Source organism: Oenanthe melanoleuca, chromosome 4, assembly GCF_029582105.1.
Source record: "Oenanthe melanoleuca isolate GR-GAL-2019-014 chromosome 4, OMel1.0, whole genome shotgun sequence".
NCBI lineage: Eukaryota > Metazoa > Chordata > Aves > Passeriformes > Muscicapidae > Oenanthe > Oenanthe melanoleuca.
In genome coordinates this window covers 41,467,210-41,486,521 of record NC_079337.1, presented here as the reverse complement: position 1 = coordinate 41,486,521, position 19,312 = coordinate 41,467,210, and the positions used below count along the sequence as shown (strand labels likewise).

General features: G+C 39.2%; 1 protein-coding gene across 2 annotated transcripts in view; it reads right to left on the bottom strand.

Moving 5' to 3' along the window:
• The window catches only part of MTMR7 (myotubularin related protein 7), a 39,102-nt gene extending 20,434 nt beyond the window's left edge, over window positions 1-18,668 (bottom strand). The window contains exons 1-5 of one of the 2 annotated variants that reach the window (XM_056490865.1): window positions 18,428-18,668; window positions 7,471-7,593; window positions 5,847-6,009; window positions 2,105-2,262; window positions 420-548 (exon numbers count right to left, since the gene is read on the bottom strand). In XM_056490865.1, coding sequence (XP_056346840.1) covers window positions 420-548; window positions 2,105-2,262; window positions 5,847-6,009; window positions 7,471-7,593; window positions 18,428-18,451 — 597 coding nt within the window. In that variant the 5' untranslated portion in view covers window positions 18,452-18,668. The remainder of the gene's footprint in view (window positions 1-419; window positions 549-2,104; window positions 2,263-5,846; window positions 6,010-7,470; window positions 7,594-18,427) is intronic. The other variant, XM_056490866.1, reaches the window with a different exon arrangement.
• Window positions 18,669-19,312: the final 644 nt, after the last annotated feature.

Here is a 19,312-nt window from a genome sequence, read left to right as displayed (position 1 = left end):
ATCTTTCCTTGAAAATCTGCTCTTGATTCTCTAACTGATGCAAGTATAGTTTTACACCTCCTCAACTTGCTCTCAAACTACCAGACCCAAAATTCTCTGTTCTCCTCCCAGTCAGCTACTAAGCTGCCTGCTACTGGCCTTCACTCCTCTGCCACCCATGTCTCAGGGCCTCTTGTACTTCTCCACTTTCTTGTGATACAGAGATCACATATTTTTTTTGTGTTAGCTGGATGATGAAATTGGGTTTAAATGTCTGCATGAAATGTCTATTAATGAACTAACCACACTAACCAGCCTACACTAATAATTTTTACTTTTAAATTAAATAAACACTGATTTTGTCTTGAAAACCTTACTGGAAGAATTATGAGACCAAGGCCAAAATAAGCAAGCACTTTGAGTTACAAACTCACACTTACATTGTTACCCTTGCAGTAGTAGGAAAGAGCTGGGAAACGCCTTCGGCTGCGAAATTTAGAGCTCCCCACTATGATGTGTGCAGTTGCAGACTTTGGTACATAGATTTCTGTAGGATAGGAGTCACAGACCTGTGAAAGGAAACTCTGCTTGGTCTACAAAGTACAAATAGCATTAGCCATTTCCACAACAAAAACAAAATACCAAAAAACTCAAACCTCAGGCAATAGTCTGTTATTATTGTATACATATCACTGACATTGCTCAAAACATCTTTTTGAAGCTGGAAAATATTAATCCTAACTTACAGATGGCAAAACTGAAGCAAAGGGGTAGAAGGGCTGTACTTCTAAGTGTTAATTCATGTCTTGTTGAGAACAGACAGGTTTAACACACATTCCTCCCAGAAAAGATTTATTGTTATGTGTAGCAAGGTTGTATTTACAACTGCAGTATCCTCTGTAGCAGAATTTGGGAGTAAGGATGGGAGTGGGAGAAGTTCTTGAACATTCTGCTGGGAGGGGACGATAATGGGAGGGGACAATAGAGCCAAACTTTTCATAAAATTTGATAATAAATTAAAAAGGACAAAAATAGGGACATGGAGACAAGAAATTAAGCCACATGAAATAAGGTTAGTAAAAGGCAAGCAGCCCTGACAATGCCTACCACATCTGAGAGGAACCCAGTGAGCCTGCATAAAAAGCCCCAAATTCCTTCTGAAGACTAGTGAGGCCACAGATGGAATCCTGGTTTTACCCTCTTTTCCTGATACTGTCTGTAGCATTCTGACTGGGGTAAAAAACACTAAGGATGCCCAGGAAGAAATTATTTTCTGAGTCAAGAGATATGTAATGAAGGAGAAAGGAAAGGAAGGGCTTGTGGTTACAGTTGCTGCTGTGGTCAGCTGGATTTTATTCATTATGACATTTTTCCTACACTTTATCTTAAAAGAGGTCATACTTTTTTCCACTCATTTTAACAAAAAGGAAACAAACCCTGACAGCACATTCAGTCTTCTCTGAGAATGTCACAGTCCTTCCTTAACATGGATATGTTCCAGCAACAGAACCAATGGAGTGCATGGACAAACTTTCTTCAAAAATGTCTTGGTTATTATTTCTCACAATTAATTAACATTCTAAATTCTTCAATCATACAAAACCAAATGAGGCAGGACAGCAGGCAGCTAGGAAGATATATGACCTGTAAGATGACTGTGAAAAACAATGACAGTCAATCACAGATTCTTCTAAAGGAGTGTGGGAACAGCCAGTGAGGATAAAAAAATTGCCAAGCTCAGTATCTGGAGCAGTTTTTGTTTTTTTTTTTTTTTTTTTTTTTAAATGACTTATGTAGTAATTTTACTAGTAATAGCCCTACATGTTAGGGAAACTCTTATTCACACAGATAACCTTAGATATGATTTAAACTTCTTCCCAGGCAGCTGAACTCTAACATTTAAAACAGAGTGGATGTATTTTCTGCACTTCATTTCCACATCTGTTAAATGTAGACACATCATTTCTCTCACTTTCTGTGTGCCATTTTGTGTAAAGTAGTAGAGGAACTGCACCTTCCTACATGTGTGTACAGCAGTGAGCACAGAGAATTGAAGTGGTCCTCAGCCAGGCTGCTGATTTATTGTACAGACAGCCTCTGTAACAGAAAAATCACAGCAACTCACTCCATAGTCTCTGTTTACATCACTGATCTGCCAATAGCTGTTTGGAACACCCATCCGATTATATTCTTCATTGAGGTCCACAAGCTTCCAGCCTTGCTCTCGTTCCTCTTTATCTAATTTTGGGTTGAAGGAGAAACAATACAGCTCTTCATATTTCACTGGGAGAAAAACAAACAAAGAAACAGAAAGAGTGAGATTTCTCGTCCTGCAATCACACTTCAAAACCAGAGCCTGGCATTGACCTTGATGCAGCTTCCTTTCAAAGAGTACACTTTGTTTTACAAAAGCACATATCCTGGTTTATATCTACTGTCAAGAACACTTTGGGAGTACATGCTCTTTTGTTATTTGTATATGTTGCAAAATATGTGCCTTAACAGAAGTGCTACTTAAGATACACTTTTCTGCTAGTCTTCAGCAGATTTATAAAAATCTTCCCCAGCACAAATGCAAAATGTCAGCAATATGTTTTTATCCAAAGAAAACTAAAGTCAGTGCCAGAGTAAGCATTTGTTCTTCAAAAGAATTTGCTATCTAGAGGTATTTTAGAAGTCCCTTTATTAGTGTAACATCTATCCTGTAGCAAACAAAAAAGAAAGATATGAACAATGGACTATGCAGCACATTCTTCCAAAAATTTAAAAATCTCAGTAATTATCCTTAATTAGAAAGGTATCCAATAGATCCAATGAAGTCATCGTTTTCCTGATTGCAAAATTCTGTCCTTGAATTAATAGCAAATGCATTTGACATACACATGATGCAATAGCATAAAAGAAGCATATGCTAATCAATCATTTTATGATGACCAAGTTGTTTAAGTAGCTATGTTACTGTCCCCCTCGACCATGTACCACATATGAAAGTTTGGTGCTGCTGGAGTTCTTAACTTTTTTTAGCGTATATGTGCATTTAATGCCTTAATCCTGGTGACCAGTGGCAGCCAGACATCACTGCCATTGAATCCCAGCTGTTACTGACATGAGTAACTGTCCAGCACACAACTGGAAATTAATGTTCTCATTGATACTTTAGTTTTTGCTATGTCACAAGGGTGTATTTACTTCTGTTGCTCAAAGTTCCTTAAAGCTTTCCTATCAACAGATCTTTAACTCACAGAAGTAAATCACAAGCTAAGTCCTCTCTGATTTCATAGCTCTCCACTGATATACTTGCTCTACAATCAGCCAATTTTAATACTGTACTCCTTTTCTAATAACATATATCTAACAAGCAGAATCATACTACACTGCTGTGTTCTGTACTGAACAGAACTTACAGCTATAAAAATAATAAATACAATCCCCCCAATAACAATAACAAGGCTCCCATCTTTTTTACAGGAAGTCTTTGCTTTTATTTTGATTATGTCTTCTAAAGGTCTAATGTAAGTTAAGATTTGCCTTTTAAAATGTAATTAAATTGATTGTATACATACACACAGAAAAGTATGAACAGAAGAAAACTTCATGTTAACTCTGACAAGAACGTCCTGAAAATCAACAAAGTCTTAAGTAGAGAGAAAAAAGAGAATTTCCACATTTTCCAGCAGTTTAAACTCCTTCTGTATTGTCTAATTTTAAACTTCTGGCATGGCACAGATTAGGAAGACAGTCCAGTTTATTTCTTATATCTTAACCTAAATTTTTAGCACAATCCAGAAATCCAAGCTAAGCTTTTGGAAGCAATCTGATCTCCTGTTTTCACAGCTGCGTTGTCAGAAGCATCTGGATTTTCCAATGGATTTGATGTTCACAGGCATAACAAAAACCTTCAAAAATCTACCTTTTTGTCCATGTTGTTTATGATTGAAGTCTGCCTCAACATTCTGTCATGTGATATGTTATATCATACATATCATACATACAGATGGTATCTGTATGTAGTAACAAAAATGTTCAAATTTTAGTCAAGGTTAGTAGTCAGTGCCTTAAAGGTCAGTTACCACATCTTTGCCAGTACTTATAGGACCTTTCCTAACCTTTCAGTAATTTTGCCATAAACATCTGCAATCCTGCTATTAAACATGTAGTATCTTATGGTCAGCTTGTTTTGTAAAATGGCTTAATTAAGCAAAAAGGTCAAATTCAGCTGACAGCTTGACCTCATTAAAATTCTAGCAAAAAGAAAATTAAGCATAACCTTCACCTTTAATGTAACTAGGACATAGGCAGCATAGAATATGTTAAGCCAGTATACAACATGAGTTTCTCTCAAGAATGAATTAAGAGAACAAGCAGAGAATGGAAAGTAGAGCCTGAATAGGTCAAATCATTTTTTCATGGAGTAAAGCATTCTTTCTACTGCTGAGTAACTGTATTACCTAAAGAAAGCACAGCTTCATGCCCTGACAAAATGACACAGAAGAGCACTGTCAGGTACAAATGACTCAGCTTGAATCAGAGCCTCCTAATTTTGAGTGGGTAGGTAAGATTTTTTCCTGCCTCAAATCCCGATCAGATAGTTTGCTGGACAAGGAAAACTACTGTGCAGCTGAACTGTGCAAAGAGCTAATGCTACAGTGCTTTTACTGCATCTTCTTTGCTCAGACCTTCTTGTCCACTGCAGTCAGTACTAAAGTTGTGTTCATGGTTCTCAGCTACTCTTCCTTTCATCATTCTGGTGCACAGCAGCACACACACCTCCTCCTGCCTCCAAGAAAAGGGATTACAGAATCACATGCCTTCCAGCATATATGAACATGTACTTTCAGCTAAGGTGCATGGAATGAATCCAGATTTTCATCAGCAGAACCACTGATTGAATTTTTCTAATTGTTTTAAATTTCTCTGATTACTTTCATCCTGCATCACCTAGCTTACCATGTTACTGCTACTACAGTTATATAGTACCACTGCTACTACTAGAGCTTTATAAAGTTCATTGCTGTGCTGGTGAACTGTGCAATTTTTTTGCCTTCTACACAGTAGATAAAATTGGTACTCTCCTAAAAAGGAAAAAATTAAAGCCAGTTGTTGACAGCTTTGTAAAGACTACAGTAGACTATTTGCATACTGTTAAGATAATAATAAAGAACAAAAGTTTTAGAAAAATATTTCTAAAGTCATAGCTTAAAATAAGCTAATCCAGAAGATTTGTCAGTTGGGTTTCAGGAGAGCACAGTGCAGAGAGGAGCTATAATGTAAGCAGTCAAATATTGGGCTTTGCTGCAAAATTTGGTTTTTCATTGAAAAGGGGAAAGATTTCAAAAGATCTTGAACTGAATTCAGAAACACACAGGGCATATTCAAAATGTAGATAATAAGAGGCCAAAAACGGGCAGCCCAGTGAAATAAAACAACTACTTGCTGCAAAACCTTTCACTGATTTTAAGGAATTTCTGCACAGCACAAAAAGTCAAAATGGAAATCTTGATACGACCACTGAATATATTGTAAAGTGTTTGTTACAAAAGGGACATAAAAGTTACCTGAATTAAGAGTATTCTCCTAAATTTACACAAGTCATCCAGCAAATGAGTTGCACATAAAATAGCATTATAATGTATTTTATGGTCCATGATGCCCTAGAGTATTATTTTAAATTATGGAGTGAACTACTTGTTATAATGAGCTTTCTTCACTACTCCACAAATGATTATACCAATATTTCTCTCACAGCACATCACTATTGAATCTTTTTTCTTAACCTGCAGAGGACAAAGATGCACAGAAGCATTTCTCCCATTAAATTCTCCCTCCTCAGGATGAAGATTGATTTTTGTGCAGTTTTGTTCCCATACCTGGGCGAGCCAGACGTATCAGAGATATGTAAATGTCGTGGCAGTCCCGTTCCTGAGGGATCACCAGCTGGATGACCTGGAAGTTCTTACAGCGGATCAGTAATGGGCAACCAGTGGCAGTGGTGGCTTGCTTCTCAACAGAGGAAATTTGGCTATGGAGAACCTGAGGGGAATTGAAAAGAGTTATGCTAGTCAAATCTTTAAGAAGGAAAGTAATTATTTTATAATGATATGCCGGAGCAGGTACAGTAGTTTCCACTACTGTTTCAGAAAACCCTCGTGCTCCTCCTCTTGTAATTGGGCTCCCATCTCCAGCTTCAGGCTCAAGCAGCTTGATACATCACCTGCAGACAAAGAGGCATTTCTGGAGTGCTTCAGCTGCTCAAACATCAGCCTGCTCACATTACCCAAAGCTTTTTGTTTGTTTGCTTTAGTGTAAGCTAGTGCTTGTCAAAGCTCTTTTCATCTATTTGCACAGTGAAAGGATGAGCCAGCACCACTTACATAAGGCTAAAATATTGTGCCTCCTCATGGGTAGAATGGTAATGCTGATATAATTTTAAGTACTGCATCAAATGAGATGAAACATTACAATAAAAATCTGGTCAGGAGTAGTGGTATCAAAGGAAGATGGAGTTAGTACAAAAATGAACAGGGAGTGCATAATTAACCTACATAAAAGACTCCCAAATGTATGGCACCAAGCTGTACCTATATGTGTGTAGGTGTGCTGGATTTGGCTGGAGTAGTTAATTTCCTTCACAGTGGCTGACATGGGGCTGTGTTTTGGATGTGCACTGAACACAGGGTTGACAATATAGAGACGACTTTGTTATTGCTTTCACAGAGCCAAGGCCTACTGCAATGCTGGCAGGGAAACTCAGAGTGCTTGGGAGGAGACACAGCCAGGACAGGGGATCCCAGCTGACCACAGGGATATTCCATACCATATGGCATCATGCTCAGTGTGCAAAGGGGAAGGAACAGGAAGCAGGGCACATTTGGAGTGATGACATTCACCAGGTCACTGTTGTGTGTGTGATGGGACCCTGCTCTCCTGGGGATGGCTGAGCACCTGGAAGCAGTGAATCCATTCCTTGTTTTGCTTTGCCTGTGTGTGTGGCTTTTGCTTTCACTATGAAACTGTCTTTATCTCAATCCATGGGTTTTCTGCCTTTTACCCTTTAGTTTCTCTCCTTGAATCTGCTGGCTGGGGGAGTGAGAGAGTGGCTGCATGCGGCTTGGTCAATGGCTGGGGCTAAACCACAAGAAAATGCAATGTATGTTGTCAATCAATCAAAACAGTTAATTCAAAATATTACTTCATAAACAAAAATTAAAGCACTAAACCAACAAAATCACTGATGCAGCACTAGCAGTAAGGGAGAAGGCCAAGAATTGACCAAGCCAGGGAAGTAGTTCACATTCAAGGCATTTCTCTTTCTGGATGATAGGATCAACAGGTGCAGTTTTCAGCAGCTGCTCCTCAGTCAATCACATCTGGTATTCACACACTGAAGGCCCTTCTACTTCTCTTACTATACTGTTTTGGAAGCAGTTTTTAAATTACCATCAGTAAAGTGCCATGCACTTACAAATAACTGAAATAATAAAAAATTCATACCCAGGTTTCTTTGCGAGTTTCTGAACCATTCTCCACAAATATAACATGAGTAGCTGTTAAATATAAGGTTCCCACCACAGCTCTTCTTGAAGATAAACGATCAAGTAACCTAACATTTTCCACCTATACAAAAAAAGTGACAGAGAAAAAAAAAGAAATAATTAGGCTATGACAGAAAGCTCAGTAGTGAGAGCTCGATGTTCACATTTCATCTATTACAAAGTTCTTTTCAGCACAACATTAAATATCAAAGAAATAAAACTATATGAGAAACTGTGATTATATTATGTGATCTATTTCCAGATCTTCCTATGTTCCATTTTTCCCCTCTCTTGTGGTGGATACCTCTGTATCCAAAAACCTGTTACTTAGCACTTCCAAAGACAAATTCTTGCTTGAGCTCCTCCTTGTGATCTCATCTTACCAAAATCCTGCAAGGCAAGGCCTGTCCTTCAGCTAAACTCTAGCTCCATTCAAGCCATTCCAGCTAAATAATAATAATAATAATAATAATAATAATAATAATAATAATAATAATAATAATAATAAAGAACATGAAGAAGAAGAAGAACAACAAACAAGAACAAGAACAAGAACAAGAACAAGAACAAGAACAAGAACAAGAACAAGAACAAGAAGAACAAGGACAAGAACAAGACCAAGAACAAGAACAAGAAGAAAATAGTGGCAGAGTATCTTTCTTCAATGGGTCTCAATCAGGCAAATTTTCTCACATGCAAATCTCTTTTAAGATTTAAAAGAATGTTAAAAGAGTTTAAAAGAGTTAAAAAGAAACATTTTGATGTTGGTCCCTACATTCCTGTTGGGGCTGACAGCAGAGGTCACACAGGAAGTTTTTGCCTTTGGTAACTTTTCAATGGGACTCAAGAACTCCACTTCCAGTGCACTCCCAGCTTGGGCACAAAATGGACATTCTCCCTTTGCTGCACTCCTGACAACATGAGAGTCCATAACATACTATTAACAATCAGATCACCAGCTTGTGACTCGTACCTCATTAATATTTTGTGTATGGCATGTACTATAGGCACCTATTAGGGGTAGGAATTACATGATCTTTAAGGTTACTTTGAACATAAATCATTCTAGCCTTCTATGATTTCTGACTGAGAAACCAGAATAATAAAACAGTCAACAAGTTGGATATTCAGTGGGATAAAACCTGCCCAAAACAGTTACCAATTTGCTACCATGGGTTTGATGGATCCCCTACTACAATTTTAAAACTAATATTAGTTGATTTTCCTGAAAAACAGAATGCCAGCATCAGAGAATTACATGTTTGCAATGTGTATTCCAAATACCTTGCACTATTTTAAAAATAGGAATAAACAAAACCTTAAAATTAAAATCAGCCAGTTTAGTAGCAAAATGCTTAAAATCAAACAATTATTAAAGTAGAGTCATCTCCCTCAAGGCCAGTTACAATCTGTTTTAAACAAAATTAAAACTATTTATTTAAACAAAAAAAGTCCTGCTAGAAAGCATGGATGAAGTCTTTTCCCAGGGCCATCTACTTCAGAGGTCATGTATTGGCTTGAGAAGGAATGGAAGAAATACAATATTAACCCAGCAAGCATTCAGCAGCAAGCAAAAGAGGAGGGAGGATGCAAAAGAAAAACGTAGGCAGTACCCTTCTGAAAGAAACCCACAAAACCAATAAAAATCAGCATTGTCTGGATGAAGAAAGGTCCCCACACTGCAGTCCAGCCATCAAAGACTCTGCTGCACAGGCACTGATCTTGCACAAGGCACTCATCACCCACCCCAGCCTACAAAGTGAGCAGGCATTGGCCATGAAACACAAGCAGAGCAGGCATCCACACAGCAGGGCAGGGCAGAGGGATGCATTTCCAGACCTCCTAGGTCACATCCTGCCCCACTCATCAATCACAGCCCCATGACTGAAAAATGCTAACCAACAAAGCTCCTCTTTGGTTGTGGCTTGTTCTTTTTTTAATAGAGAGCTACAAATAAATTAAAGGTTGGATCTGAATGAATAGGAACAGTTGCAGTAAGAGCTGTTGGTGAGTCTGATTTCATCAAAGCAAAGGCAGTGGCTGCACCAGGGGAGATGAGAATTCTCCTCTCCCTGCAGATTGTCTCTCAAGAACAGACAGTGGCAGCAGCTGAGGGAAGAGTGTGAGAGGCAGCCATGTACTCATGCTCCTTCAGGATCTCAGCCCAGCTCTGAGGCCTTCCTAAGATGAGGTCACACTTTTTAACAGCCATAACTGTTTTTACATTCCATTAATTTTATTAAATAACATTTGCTATATCTGTAACTTATTGGAAGCCATAACCCCCTGTGAGAGTGAACTTTACATTTCAGCCATGCATTGTCCAATAAAACCCCTTCCTCCTGCTCTTTTTGAGTCTGTCACCAGTAATGTGCCACACATGCTGTTACAGACCCTTCCCTCCATCCTGTTCCAAGAGAGAAGAGCCCATCTTTACATAGCTGTGACCTTCATGGAAGCAATTCCAGACAAGATCTTCCACAGTTCTGGTTACTCTGCATGAGGTCTACTTCCTGGGAAAAGCCCAAACAGAACCCAAAAGTTGGATGTACAACAGGTTTTTGTGGTTTGTCTAGTAGAATAGTGATGTTTGCTGTTTTGTTTTGATTTAAAGTTCTCAAACATTGCTTGCTTTTTTGTCCTCTGCTGAACACAGAGGGGTTTGTGTTACTTTGGGGTTTTTTTTAAAATCATCAATTGTAACTCTCAGTCTGCATACATAAGTTAAGATCTACCCCCTCATGTACATTATCTTATATTTATTAATGACAAATTTTGGCCATCAGTATAATGAGGTATTGCTCAATCTTAGATTTCATTCTGCTGGTCAAAGGATTCAGAGAATGATCCTTCTTTCTTCTTCTGCACTCTCACAGGTAGGAATAGAAAGCCATATCTAGCAGTGTCTTTAAACCTAGAGAGTTTGGGAATAGAGAGCATGGGAATACATTCATTTCCACAAGGGGAGATCACACATTGTGTGCTTTGGAAGAAGAGTAGTTTTCCTATCTAAAAATTATTATTTTTCTTTTTTTTTTCCCTATAAGACAATGCTCCACTTTTTCACCTAAACAATTGTAGACTTTATTGGAGAATGTAGGAAATTATGTACATACTGACACATCAAGAAAAAGAATAGAGACCATGCACATCTGCTTCACCCAAAATGAACAGCTGGAGTGAAGGACCAGATCTGAAAACACAAGTGTGTAAGGCTGAGAGCTGGAAGACCACAAGGAGTTAAAAAGAGAGAAATAGCCAAGGCAGAGAGGGGCATCTAAGTAAAACTTCAAAAATTTAAATAATTAATTTGAAGCTCTTGCCTATCTCTTTTTTTATTTTTCTTCTTTTTTTTTTTTTTTTTTTTTTCCCCCTGATGATTGTGGTTGTCTAGGCCTGAAGAAAAGACCACCAGGAGATTTATTTCAATAACTACAACCACTTACATGGAGATAAATAAAGTTGCCCAGAAACTCTATTTCCAATGCAACACAGATGACAGAAAAAAGGAGGCAAAAATAGAAGTTAAAGGGAACACAGATTAAGAACAGATGGAAGGCACTTTTTACTCAGAGAATAAACATGACAAATGACTTATGAACAAGGTTGCCAGGAGGTCATTCAAGAAAAAAAATGTCATATTAAGGAAAATCATGGGCCAATGTTTTATTTAGGCACAACTCCCACAGGTTTCAATGGGACTCCCACCTAAGGAAGACCAGCAAGCATATGACCCTGAAAGAATTTGGAAAAGTTTTTGTGCCAAAATGTTATTCCTAAAAATATTCATGTACCCTTATTTGTTTTCATTTTTAGTTTAGATAACTTTTTAAATAAGCTTTGACTGCATGACCTATTTTTGAATATGCAACCTTCGTTCTCACTTTTTTAAGCTGTTCCAGTGCCTCCAAACACAGCCTCACAAAACAGTGCAGAAGTTACCCCTACTACTTCAGGCTGTTCACAGTTCCACATGGGAAAGCTTTTACAGATAAATGCAGGATCAGTTCAGACTGTAGGCTCAGACTGCCCATTACCACTGAGTATATTGAAGAAGCTGAAAAGCCTATTTGTCAGCCAAGAACAAGACATCAGCTCCTGTATCACCAACTGTTCCCCATTCCTGACTGAATCATCCTCTAATTCCTTAAACCAAGGAGAAAGGCCAGAAAACCCTCTCAGCCAGGAGAAAGCTGCCAATTAAAGGTAAGCAGTGAGTATCCTCAGGAGCTTCTCTATTGTTCACACAGTTGAAATTCATTGCTCTACAGTAACCTGTGAAGACAAGTTTCATGTAAAAGCTGATGAAGTACCTTGAAATCTGGCTGTACAAATGAGTTTCAGTGATTCTTCAAGGATCAAGAAGAGCCACTTTCACAAATATCTCTGCTGATGAAAAAAGTTGACCCAAAGCCAAGGCTGAGCCCTAAGGGCTCACACTTTGCCCCACAAAGGATTCTTCTTGTCCATCCCCTTGGGCTCCTAGATTGACCAGGGATTTCTGCTGCCTTCCCTGCTCTCCTGATGAGGTTACACACACACAAGTGAAACAAGAAGAAGCTGCATCCTGGGAATTCATGACAGGACTCTCACTGATCTCAGCACTGCAGGCAGACAAGAGCTAAGGGAAGAGCTTGTGAGAGCCAAAAGCCTGAGCCTAATGAGAAAAAAGGAGCACAGCTGGTGTGGTTTGAGGCCAAGTGGAATATCTGAGCTTTCTTCACCCTGGTTGACCCCCAGCTATCCATGTGTTTAGCATAATTCCTGAGAGTGAAAAAAGACAACATGTAAAATACCAAATGCTATTACTTTTCTTTTCCAACACAAAGATAGCAGCTTTGGACTCATTAAATAAAATATACAATAAGTGATCCTTTTTACATGATCTTGGACCAAGAATAAAAGAAAACTGAATTGCCAATTGATGCTGCCTTTTAATGTGGTTTCTATTCTACTTCATAAGAATCATAAAAACCCTACTTGATGCATGTTACTTTTTTATATTTCCCACTCTGAAAAGATCTCCCAAGTGCAGTAAAATAATGCAGTCTATGAAGTTAGATGGTTGCATATGTCAAAAGACTCAAAGCCAAAAATAAATAATTAAATTTAAGCAAAGATACCTTAAGATATGCATTGTTAAAAGTTTCCTCAGGGCAAATCTGGCAGAATGGGGGAAAATATTTAAGAAAAATCTAAACAAGCTTAATTTTCTAGAGGACAAAAGCAAAATGGAGGAAAAGAGCTGAAAAAAGAATAAGTTATGATTCCTAATAACAAGACAGAGAAAGTACCTAATAATTTGGCTTAAAAAAAAGAAACTATTGCCTGTGAAGATCTATAGAAAGAATGAGGTCAGCACCACATTATCAGATACACCAGAATAGCAGCTGCATAATGACAGTAGTAAACAAAAACCTATTGCAAGAATATTGAGCATTACAATATGGTGTCTACATCATAACATGAGGCTCATAAATAAACTTTTCTCTTTCAGTCTGTATTAGATCTCATTTATGTAGTAAAGGAAAAGAGAGGAACTAAGTGTATTCTGTTAAAAATCCTATCTAAGAGCTTTAATTTAGGAAAAACAGGGCTTCCTCAAGGCAGTAAATCTTAATACATTTGACAATTTTTTTCAGATTTGGTTCTGAAGAGACATCTAAGGAGAAAGAATTCTGCATGCAGCCAAGGGATACTGAAGAGAAATATGTCTTTAAACTCCAATATTTGATACAAGCTTTTCTGTTACATGTTTTAAACCATGCCCTGTTCAGCAGCCTATTTTAGAACATCAGTACCAAGCCATTTCAGCTGTGCAGGCCACAAGAGATTTGCATTAAAAATCGATTTGTAGGACTCCCTTTTCCGGTGGAAGGGACTTGTCTTTCTCAGCAGAGTACACCTGCACAGCAGGAAATGTCAGTGTGCATTCTCTATTGCAAATAGATGATTCCTTTAGTTTAGAGACAGCAATAGCTGAAATGCCACCCACTTGGGCCCATTAACAGCAGCCCTAGACATTCCAGCCTTGACCACCCCAAAGACTAACTTCTTAAATCCTTTATTCCAACTTCAGTTTCCTACTGCCTAAAAAAAAAATCAAAGAGGACCCTGCAGACATGCTGTCTTAATGATTTCAGTACTATTTTTCAAGTGCAATAAGGTTTAGAGTCAGTGGTTTAGACATAAATACCAAGACAACTAATTTAAATACATGACTACCCATGATTTTTAGAGCAAGTTTTGTGACTTTATCCAGCTACCTCTTTACTGAGTGTCACATTATTGAAAACATGAGTCTGTGTGATCTGACCATTTTTGGCTAAATATTTTGAAAATAATGGCTGTTACAAGATTTTCTTTAAATCAAAACTCACACAAATAAGAAGGTAGGTTGATGACTCTAATTCAAAACAAATATTTTATAGCACAATTCCAAATAGATATTTTAAGTCCAATCCCACAATATGTGGATATTTTCTGCAGCTCCTATTTTCATTTTATCCACCTCCAGTCTGATGTTACAACAGAACATTTTCTGGCATAGTATACTACTCACTTGCATTAAATTTATCCTTTGGGCTCAAAGTTTCATAGCACAAAGATGGAATAAATAGAACCCAAAGAAAACTAAATTGCATTCTAAACAAGGAAGATTTATTAATAAGAAAAAAATCCGTAGCTCACAAAATCTGAGTTAAATGCATCCAGGATTAGTGTAGATGTTTTAATGCATCATTTGACTAAAGCAGTGAAGTAGAACAACATATTTTAAGCCATTAAACATTACTGGACCCAGAAAAGGCCAAATAATTTTTAACCATGATGTAAAGAGTTATGAAATCAGAAAACACTGGCTGAATTGTAAGATGCACTGCTCTAAGTTGTATATTTAGAGGAAAGTACAGAAACCACCTTCACAAAATACTTGGAAAGCAGAAAATCAACTTGGCACTTCAAAGACATTGCAGTCGTGTTTGCTGCAACCTGATGACCCAAAACACCAATAAAAGGCAAAAGTCATGCCAGCCTCACCTCCTCTACCTTTTCCAAGTAGCAAACTAAACCAAAGTTTAGCCAAACCCTGGAACTGTAGTGAAGTGCCTGTGGCACTCCCTTCCCCATTCCCAGTGGGAGAAACAACCAGTGCATATTCCCAGGTGTTTCCTGGTATCACCTCAGGGCTCCTGCCACCTTTCTAGATAACTGAAATAAATCAAACTTTTCCAGAAGGAATTGTAGCTTGGATACAGAGAATGTAATTATAATATCAGATCTCGGTAAAAGGCACACAGAGAGCAGTGGTAGAATAGGCCAATTTACCTTAAAAAAAGGTGGAGATCCAGCAACTCAGAACATGTAGTTGGAGAGTAAGGACTGGGCATGTTCAATTTTGCTATTGATCTAGATAGACACCTGGTAATATTTTGCCATTTACATTGTCATATATAAAGTGGATATAAATTACATGGGTTTCCTGATGGACACGTTTTGAAAAGGGACATGTTACAAAACTTTATAAAAAAGTAAGGATTATGGAAAGTAGATTGAATACAAAAGCAAAGACATCTCATTTACATGCTGGAAATTTATTCTCTGAAACAATACACTGGTAGAGATATTTGTCATTAATGTGGGAGCAGATCTTAAATTCTGCCTGAGAGAGGCATCATTGAAAGGAAATACCTCAATCACAAAAATGCAAGAACTCAAGCAACTCAAGTCATCCCAAGTATTCTGTTAACACTGAGCCAAAAGAATTTCTGGGCAAAGTACACTGAAGACAGCTAGTACACCAGGGATAAACTGATGTGTTATTTATTATAAGGCCATTAAGTAGGCCTGCTGACAATATACAAACACAAATGATATGAAGAGTTACAAGTAAAATAAAGTGATTAGCTACAGTGCATGAAGTTGCCCTATGAGCATATCTGCAGAGGTCTGTATCTATCACTCTGTCCATGGCCACACTTATCTCTGCACATGCTCATAAAACATGCTTCTAATCTTCTCAGAAGTATTGCAGATTTCTTTTTTTCTGAACATTATGAGCTGTTTGTCATATTTTGGGTTTGGAGAGCTATTCTAAACTATCTTGCTGTTCAATCTAAACTCATGTCAGTCACTGGTTTTACTAATTTTTAGTTTTTAAAAGGGTATGGGATTTATATATAATTCTATTCAGCAATGAGGGATGGTTTCCAACTCTTAAATTACAACCTTCATACATAGGATAGTACTTACCTTGTGAAAATATATTGCCTATGTATGTTCATGCAGGCATACATCACATGTGCAGCCTGTTTTCTACCAAGAGTATAATGATAAAATGATGGTCAGTACACCAAATAGTTACAGGTGTTAGCAGGTGGGTACACACAGCCTGTTGGGAAAGCACCAGAATGGCTTTTGCAGTGGGAAATCCTACTCCAGAAGAGTCTTGCAAAACAGTGTGTGGACAAAAGAGACACATAGGAGCTTCAACACAGACAGACGTGGTAGATTACCTCCAGGATAAACAACCTAAAACATGTCTACAGAACAATGGACTGGACATAGGAAAGAGGTCTTGGGGTCACTGATGGCATTTCTCTGAAATTATCAGAATCTGGTGGGTTGTGATCAAGATTTACTGTGAAGGCATGGATAAGGTGAACATGGAATTTTTATTGAACAAATCCATGAAGCTAGAAGGAAGTAATACTGAAGGAAACTACTCAGGACTTTTCAATAGACAGAAGAAGGTAATTTTTGTAAAGCCATGATATCTTCTGGAACTTGCTTCCATGCAGGCTATGGAGCCAGAGAGTGTCATCCTGTCTGCAAGGAGCTCTGGCTAACTAACACAAAGAGTTCCACAAATGGACACTAATGGAACAAGGAAGAGCTGGACCCTAATACAACTGCAGATGCTGAGAAGCTGCAGAATGTGGCCAGGTCTAAATGTTCTCTCTCCTGTCACTCTGACACAGAGTTGTTATCTTAATGAACTACTGATCCAATTGGTAAGGAACTACCTTCTGCTTTTTTAATGTCATGTTTTATCAGATTAATTTTAATATTTATGAACCATAAATCACTACAGTCATATTTCACTTAAAACAATTGCTGAGACCTAGTGGATATCATGTAATATAGACCTCCCTTTGAAGAAAAAGCTTTTACTTGGGCCAAGAATTTTGTTTTCAGATATTTTTAAGTTTATTAACTTGCTAAGTATGGAATTTATCTTGATTTTCCATTTGGCTGGGTTTGTGAATTAAGGAAAGTGTCATTATTCTGAGATTAATACCTTTGCAGAGCAGGGCAGTCACTTCTCAAATTTCTCTCAGGATAGGATTGTATGGAATCAGGAAATGTGACACCAGAGGCTAACACATGATACTGTGAGCTTTCCCTTACTTATTTTTACCTTAGAGGCATTGGAAATCATTTAATGTTTAGTTCCAAATTATCAGAACAAAATTCAGTTAAAACAGGAAAAAAAATCCCTACATGTTCTGGCGTGTGATTTTAAGCTGAGGAGTTTAAAAAAAAAAATCAAAGGTATCAATTCTGTTAGGTAACTGTAGATACACTGATTTTTCAGTGTATTTAGGAGTAACTGGAGAGATTAAGTATTTCAGGAGTGAGTCATGTTGATTTTCTACATTTATGTTGAAAATTTTAAAGGGTTTTGATACCCCTTATGCCTTTAAATCATGCCTTCTAAACTGCTCTCCTGTATCAGATACCTTTTAGCATAGCTATAATGTGAGAGACTGCCAGGATCCAGGACTGCAGAATCACCTCACACTGAGCTGAGGTTTTCAGTGACCCAAGGCATTGGTACAGTGCCTTCTCACAGTACCAGATACAGAAATGGCTTTTACTCATGCAGAGCAATATTTTCACGACCTGGTTGCAGAAAAGAAAACAGATAATCTTCCATTGCCTGCAACAGGGACTTGCCTGGTTCCTCCATTCACAGCAAATACAGCAATTTATTTTTTGGATATTTTTCTACCCTTATGAATTTGTTTTCAAAATGTTCTCATTCACACTTTCAGCATTCTTCAGCGAATGGTCAGAAGCATCTGTACAGACAACTTCCACTGGTTGTATCCTACCTGCAGGAGGATACAGTCATACTATTCTGAAATTCTTCCTTCCCAAAAAGGCAGATAACAGGTCATGAAATGAGATGAGAAGAAAGGCAGTTGTTACAAATGCCTATCTTCTTAATAGATTTACTGCTTAACAAAAAAGATAGACAAATAACAAGGCCCCAATCTCAAATTCATGCCATCACATTTGGCTTGGCTTGCAAATTAAATATTGATAATACATACACATAAATGTTTAATTTCAGGGATTGGGTTATTAAATAAATAAATAGATAAACAAATAAACAAATAAATATGAAAATATATCCCATCCCATTTCAAATTAACATATTGCTCTGGTTCACTTTTTTGCTATTACAAAACAGCAAGGGTTAGTTAATCTAACCCCTTTACGTGTTAAAACTGTATCCTTTTTTTTGGAGCTAGGTGGCAATTCTGTTAGCAAATACAGGCCTAGCGCTCAGAAAGCTGCAGAAAAAGACGGATTACGTCGGCTGAAGATCAAAGATACGCGTAGAAAGACTACATCAATTCATCACCGAGTCGGAAACCCTGGTGCGAACGAGAGGCGTGTGCCCGCTGCGGATGGCTGCAGCCCTGGGGCCGTGCCTCGCTAGCGGAGGCGCCGGATGGAGCCCGCACGGCAGAGCAGCGCCCGCATCCCGGCGTGTCGGGCAGCACCACGGCAAGCCGGCCCGCAGCAGCGGAGGCCGGCAGGGCTGCGGGCAAGGCTCCTTGGGGCAGGGGCAGGGGCAGGGGCCGCGGGGATGCTCCGCGGGGATGCTCCGCGGCGGCGGGACCCACCTTGGGCATCCGGATGTGTTCCATGGCGCCGAGCTCCTCCGGCACCGCCCGCGCACCTGGCCGCTCCCCGCCTTCCTCCGGCCCTGCTCGCAAACACAAGTTATTGCTTTCTAATCACAGAGCTGCATTTTACCCCTTCCTGGCGTTTTCCGGCGCGGACGGGAAGGAAGAAGGGGGGATTTATTGCCGGCAGATGATGCGCCCGTGCTGCGATGCCCGCAGGTCAGCGGCTGGCTCCACCTCCCCGGCAGCTGCCATGCGGCCCCGGCGGCGGGGATGCTCCGTGCCCGGCCCGGCCCGGCTCGGCTAGGCCCGGATCGGCTCGGCCCGGCTCGGCTCGGCCCGGCTTGGCTCGGCTCGGCTCGGCTTGGCTCGGCTCGGCTCCGTAGCCCCCGGTCCAGCCGCCCCCGGCCCCGCGGGCACCGGGAGCGCAGCCCGCCCGCCCCGCTGTCTCATCGAGCATCGCATCGCTCTGCCCTTTCTTCCCGGGGAGACAAGCTCGGAAGCATAAAGCGAGCTCTGTCTGAGGTCGCCTCCCCCCATTTTGTTCGTTCCCTGGCCCAGCACGCACAGTAGCTCAAAGACAAAAGCTGCACTTGCTGAAACTGAAACACTGAATTTTGTTTATCTCGAGCTCTGTGTGTATTTAATTCAGATTTGCATAAGGGAGTATTTTCTGTGATGTGCTGTTTTCAGCCTCATGCCAGAAATTCCTTTTCCCATCGTTTGCCTTACCTATTGCCAGAGATGTGTTTCCTCTTGAAGCAAAACCAAATGACACTGAGATGGTTTTCCCAGTTTACCAGCATGAAGATAAAGAACAGGTATCTCTAGCCGTCTTTGAATCACTACCATATTCAGAGCAAAATGAGAAACTTGTCATTG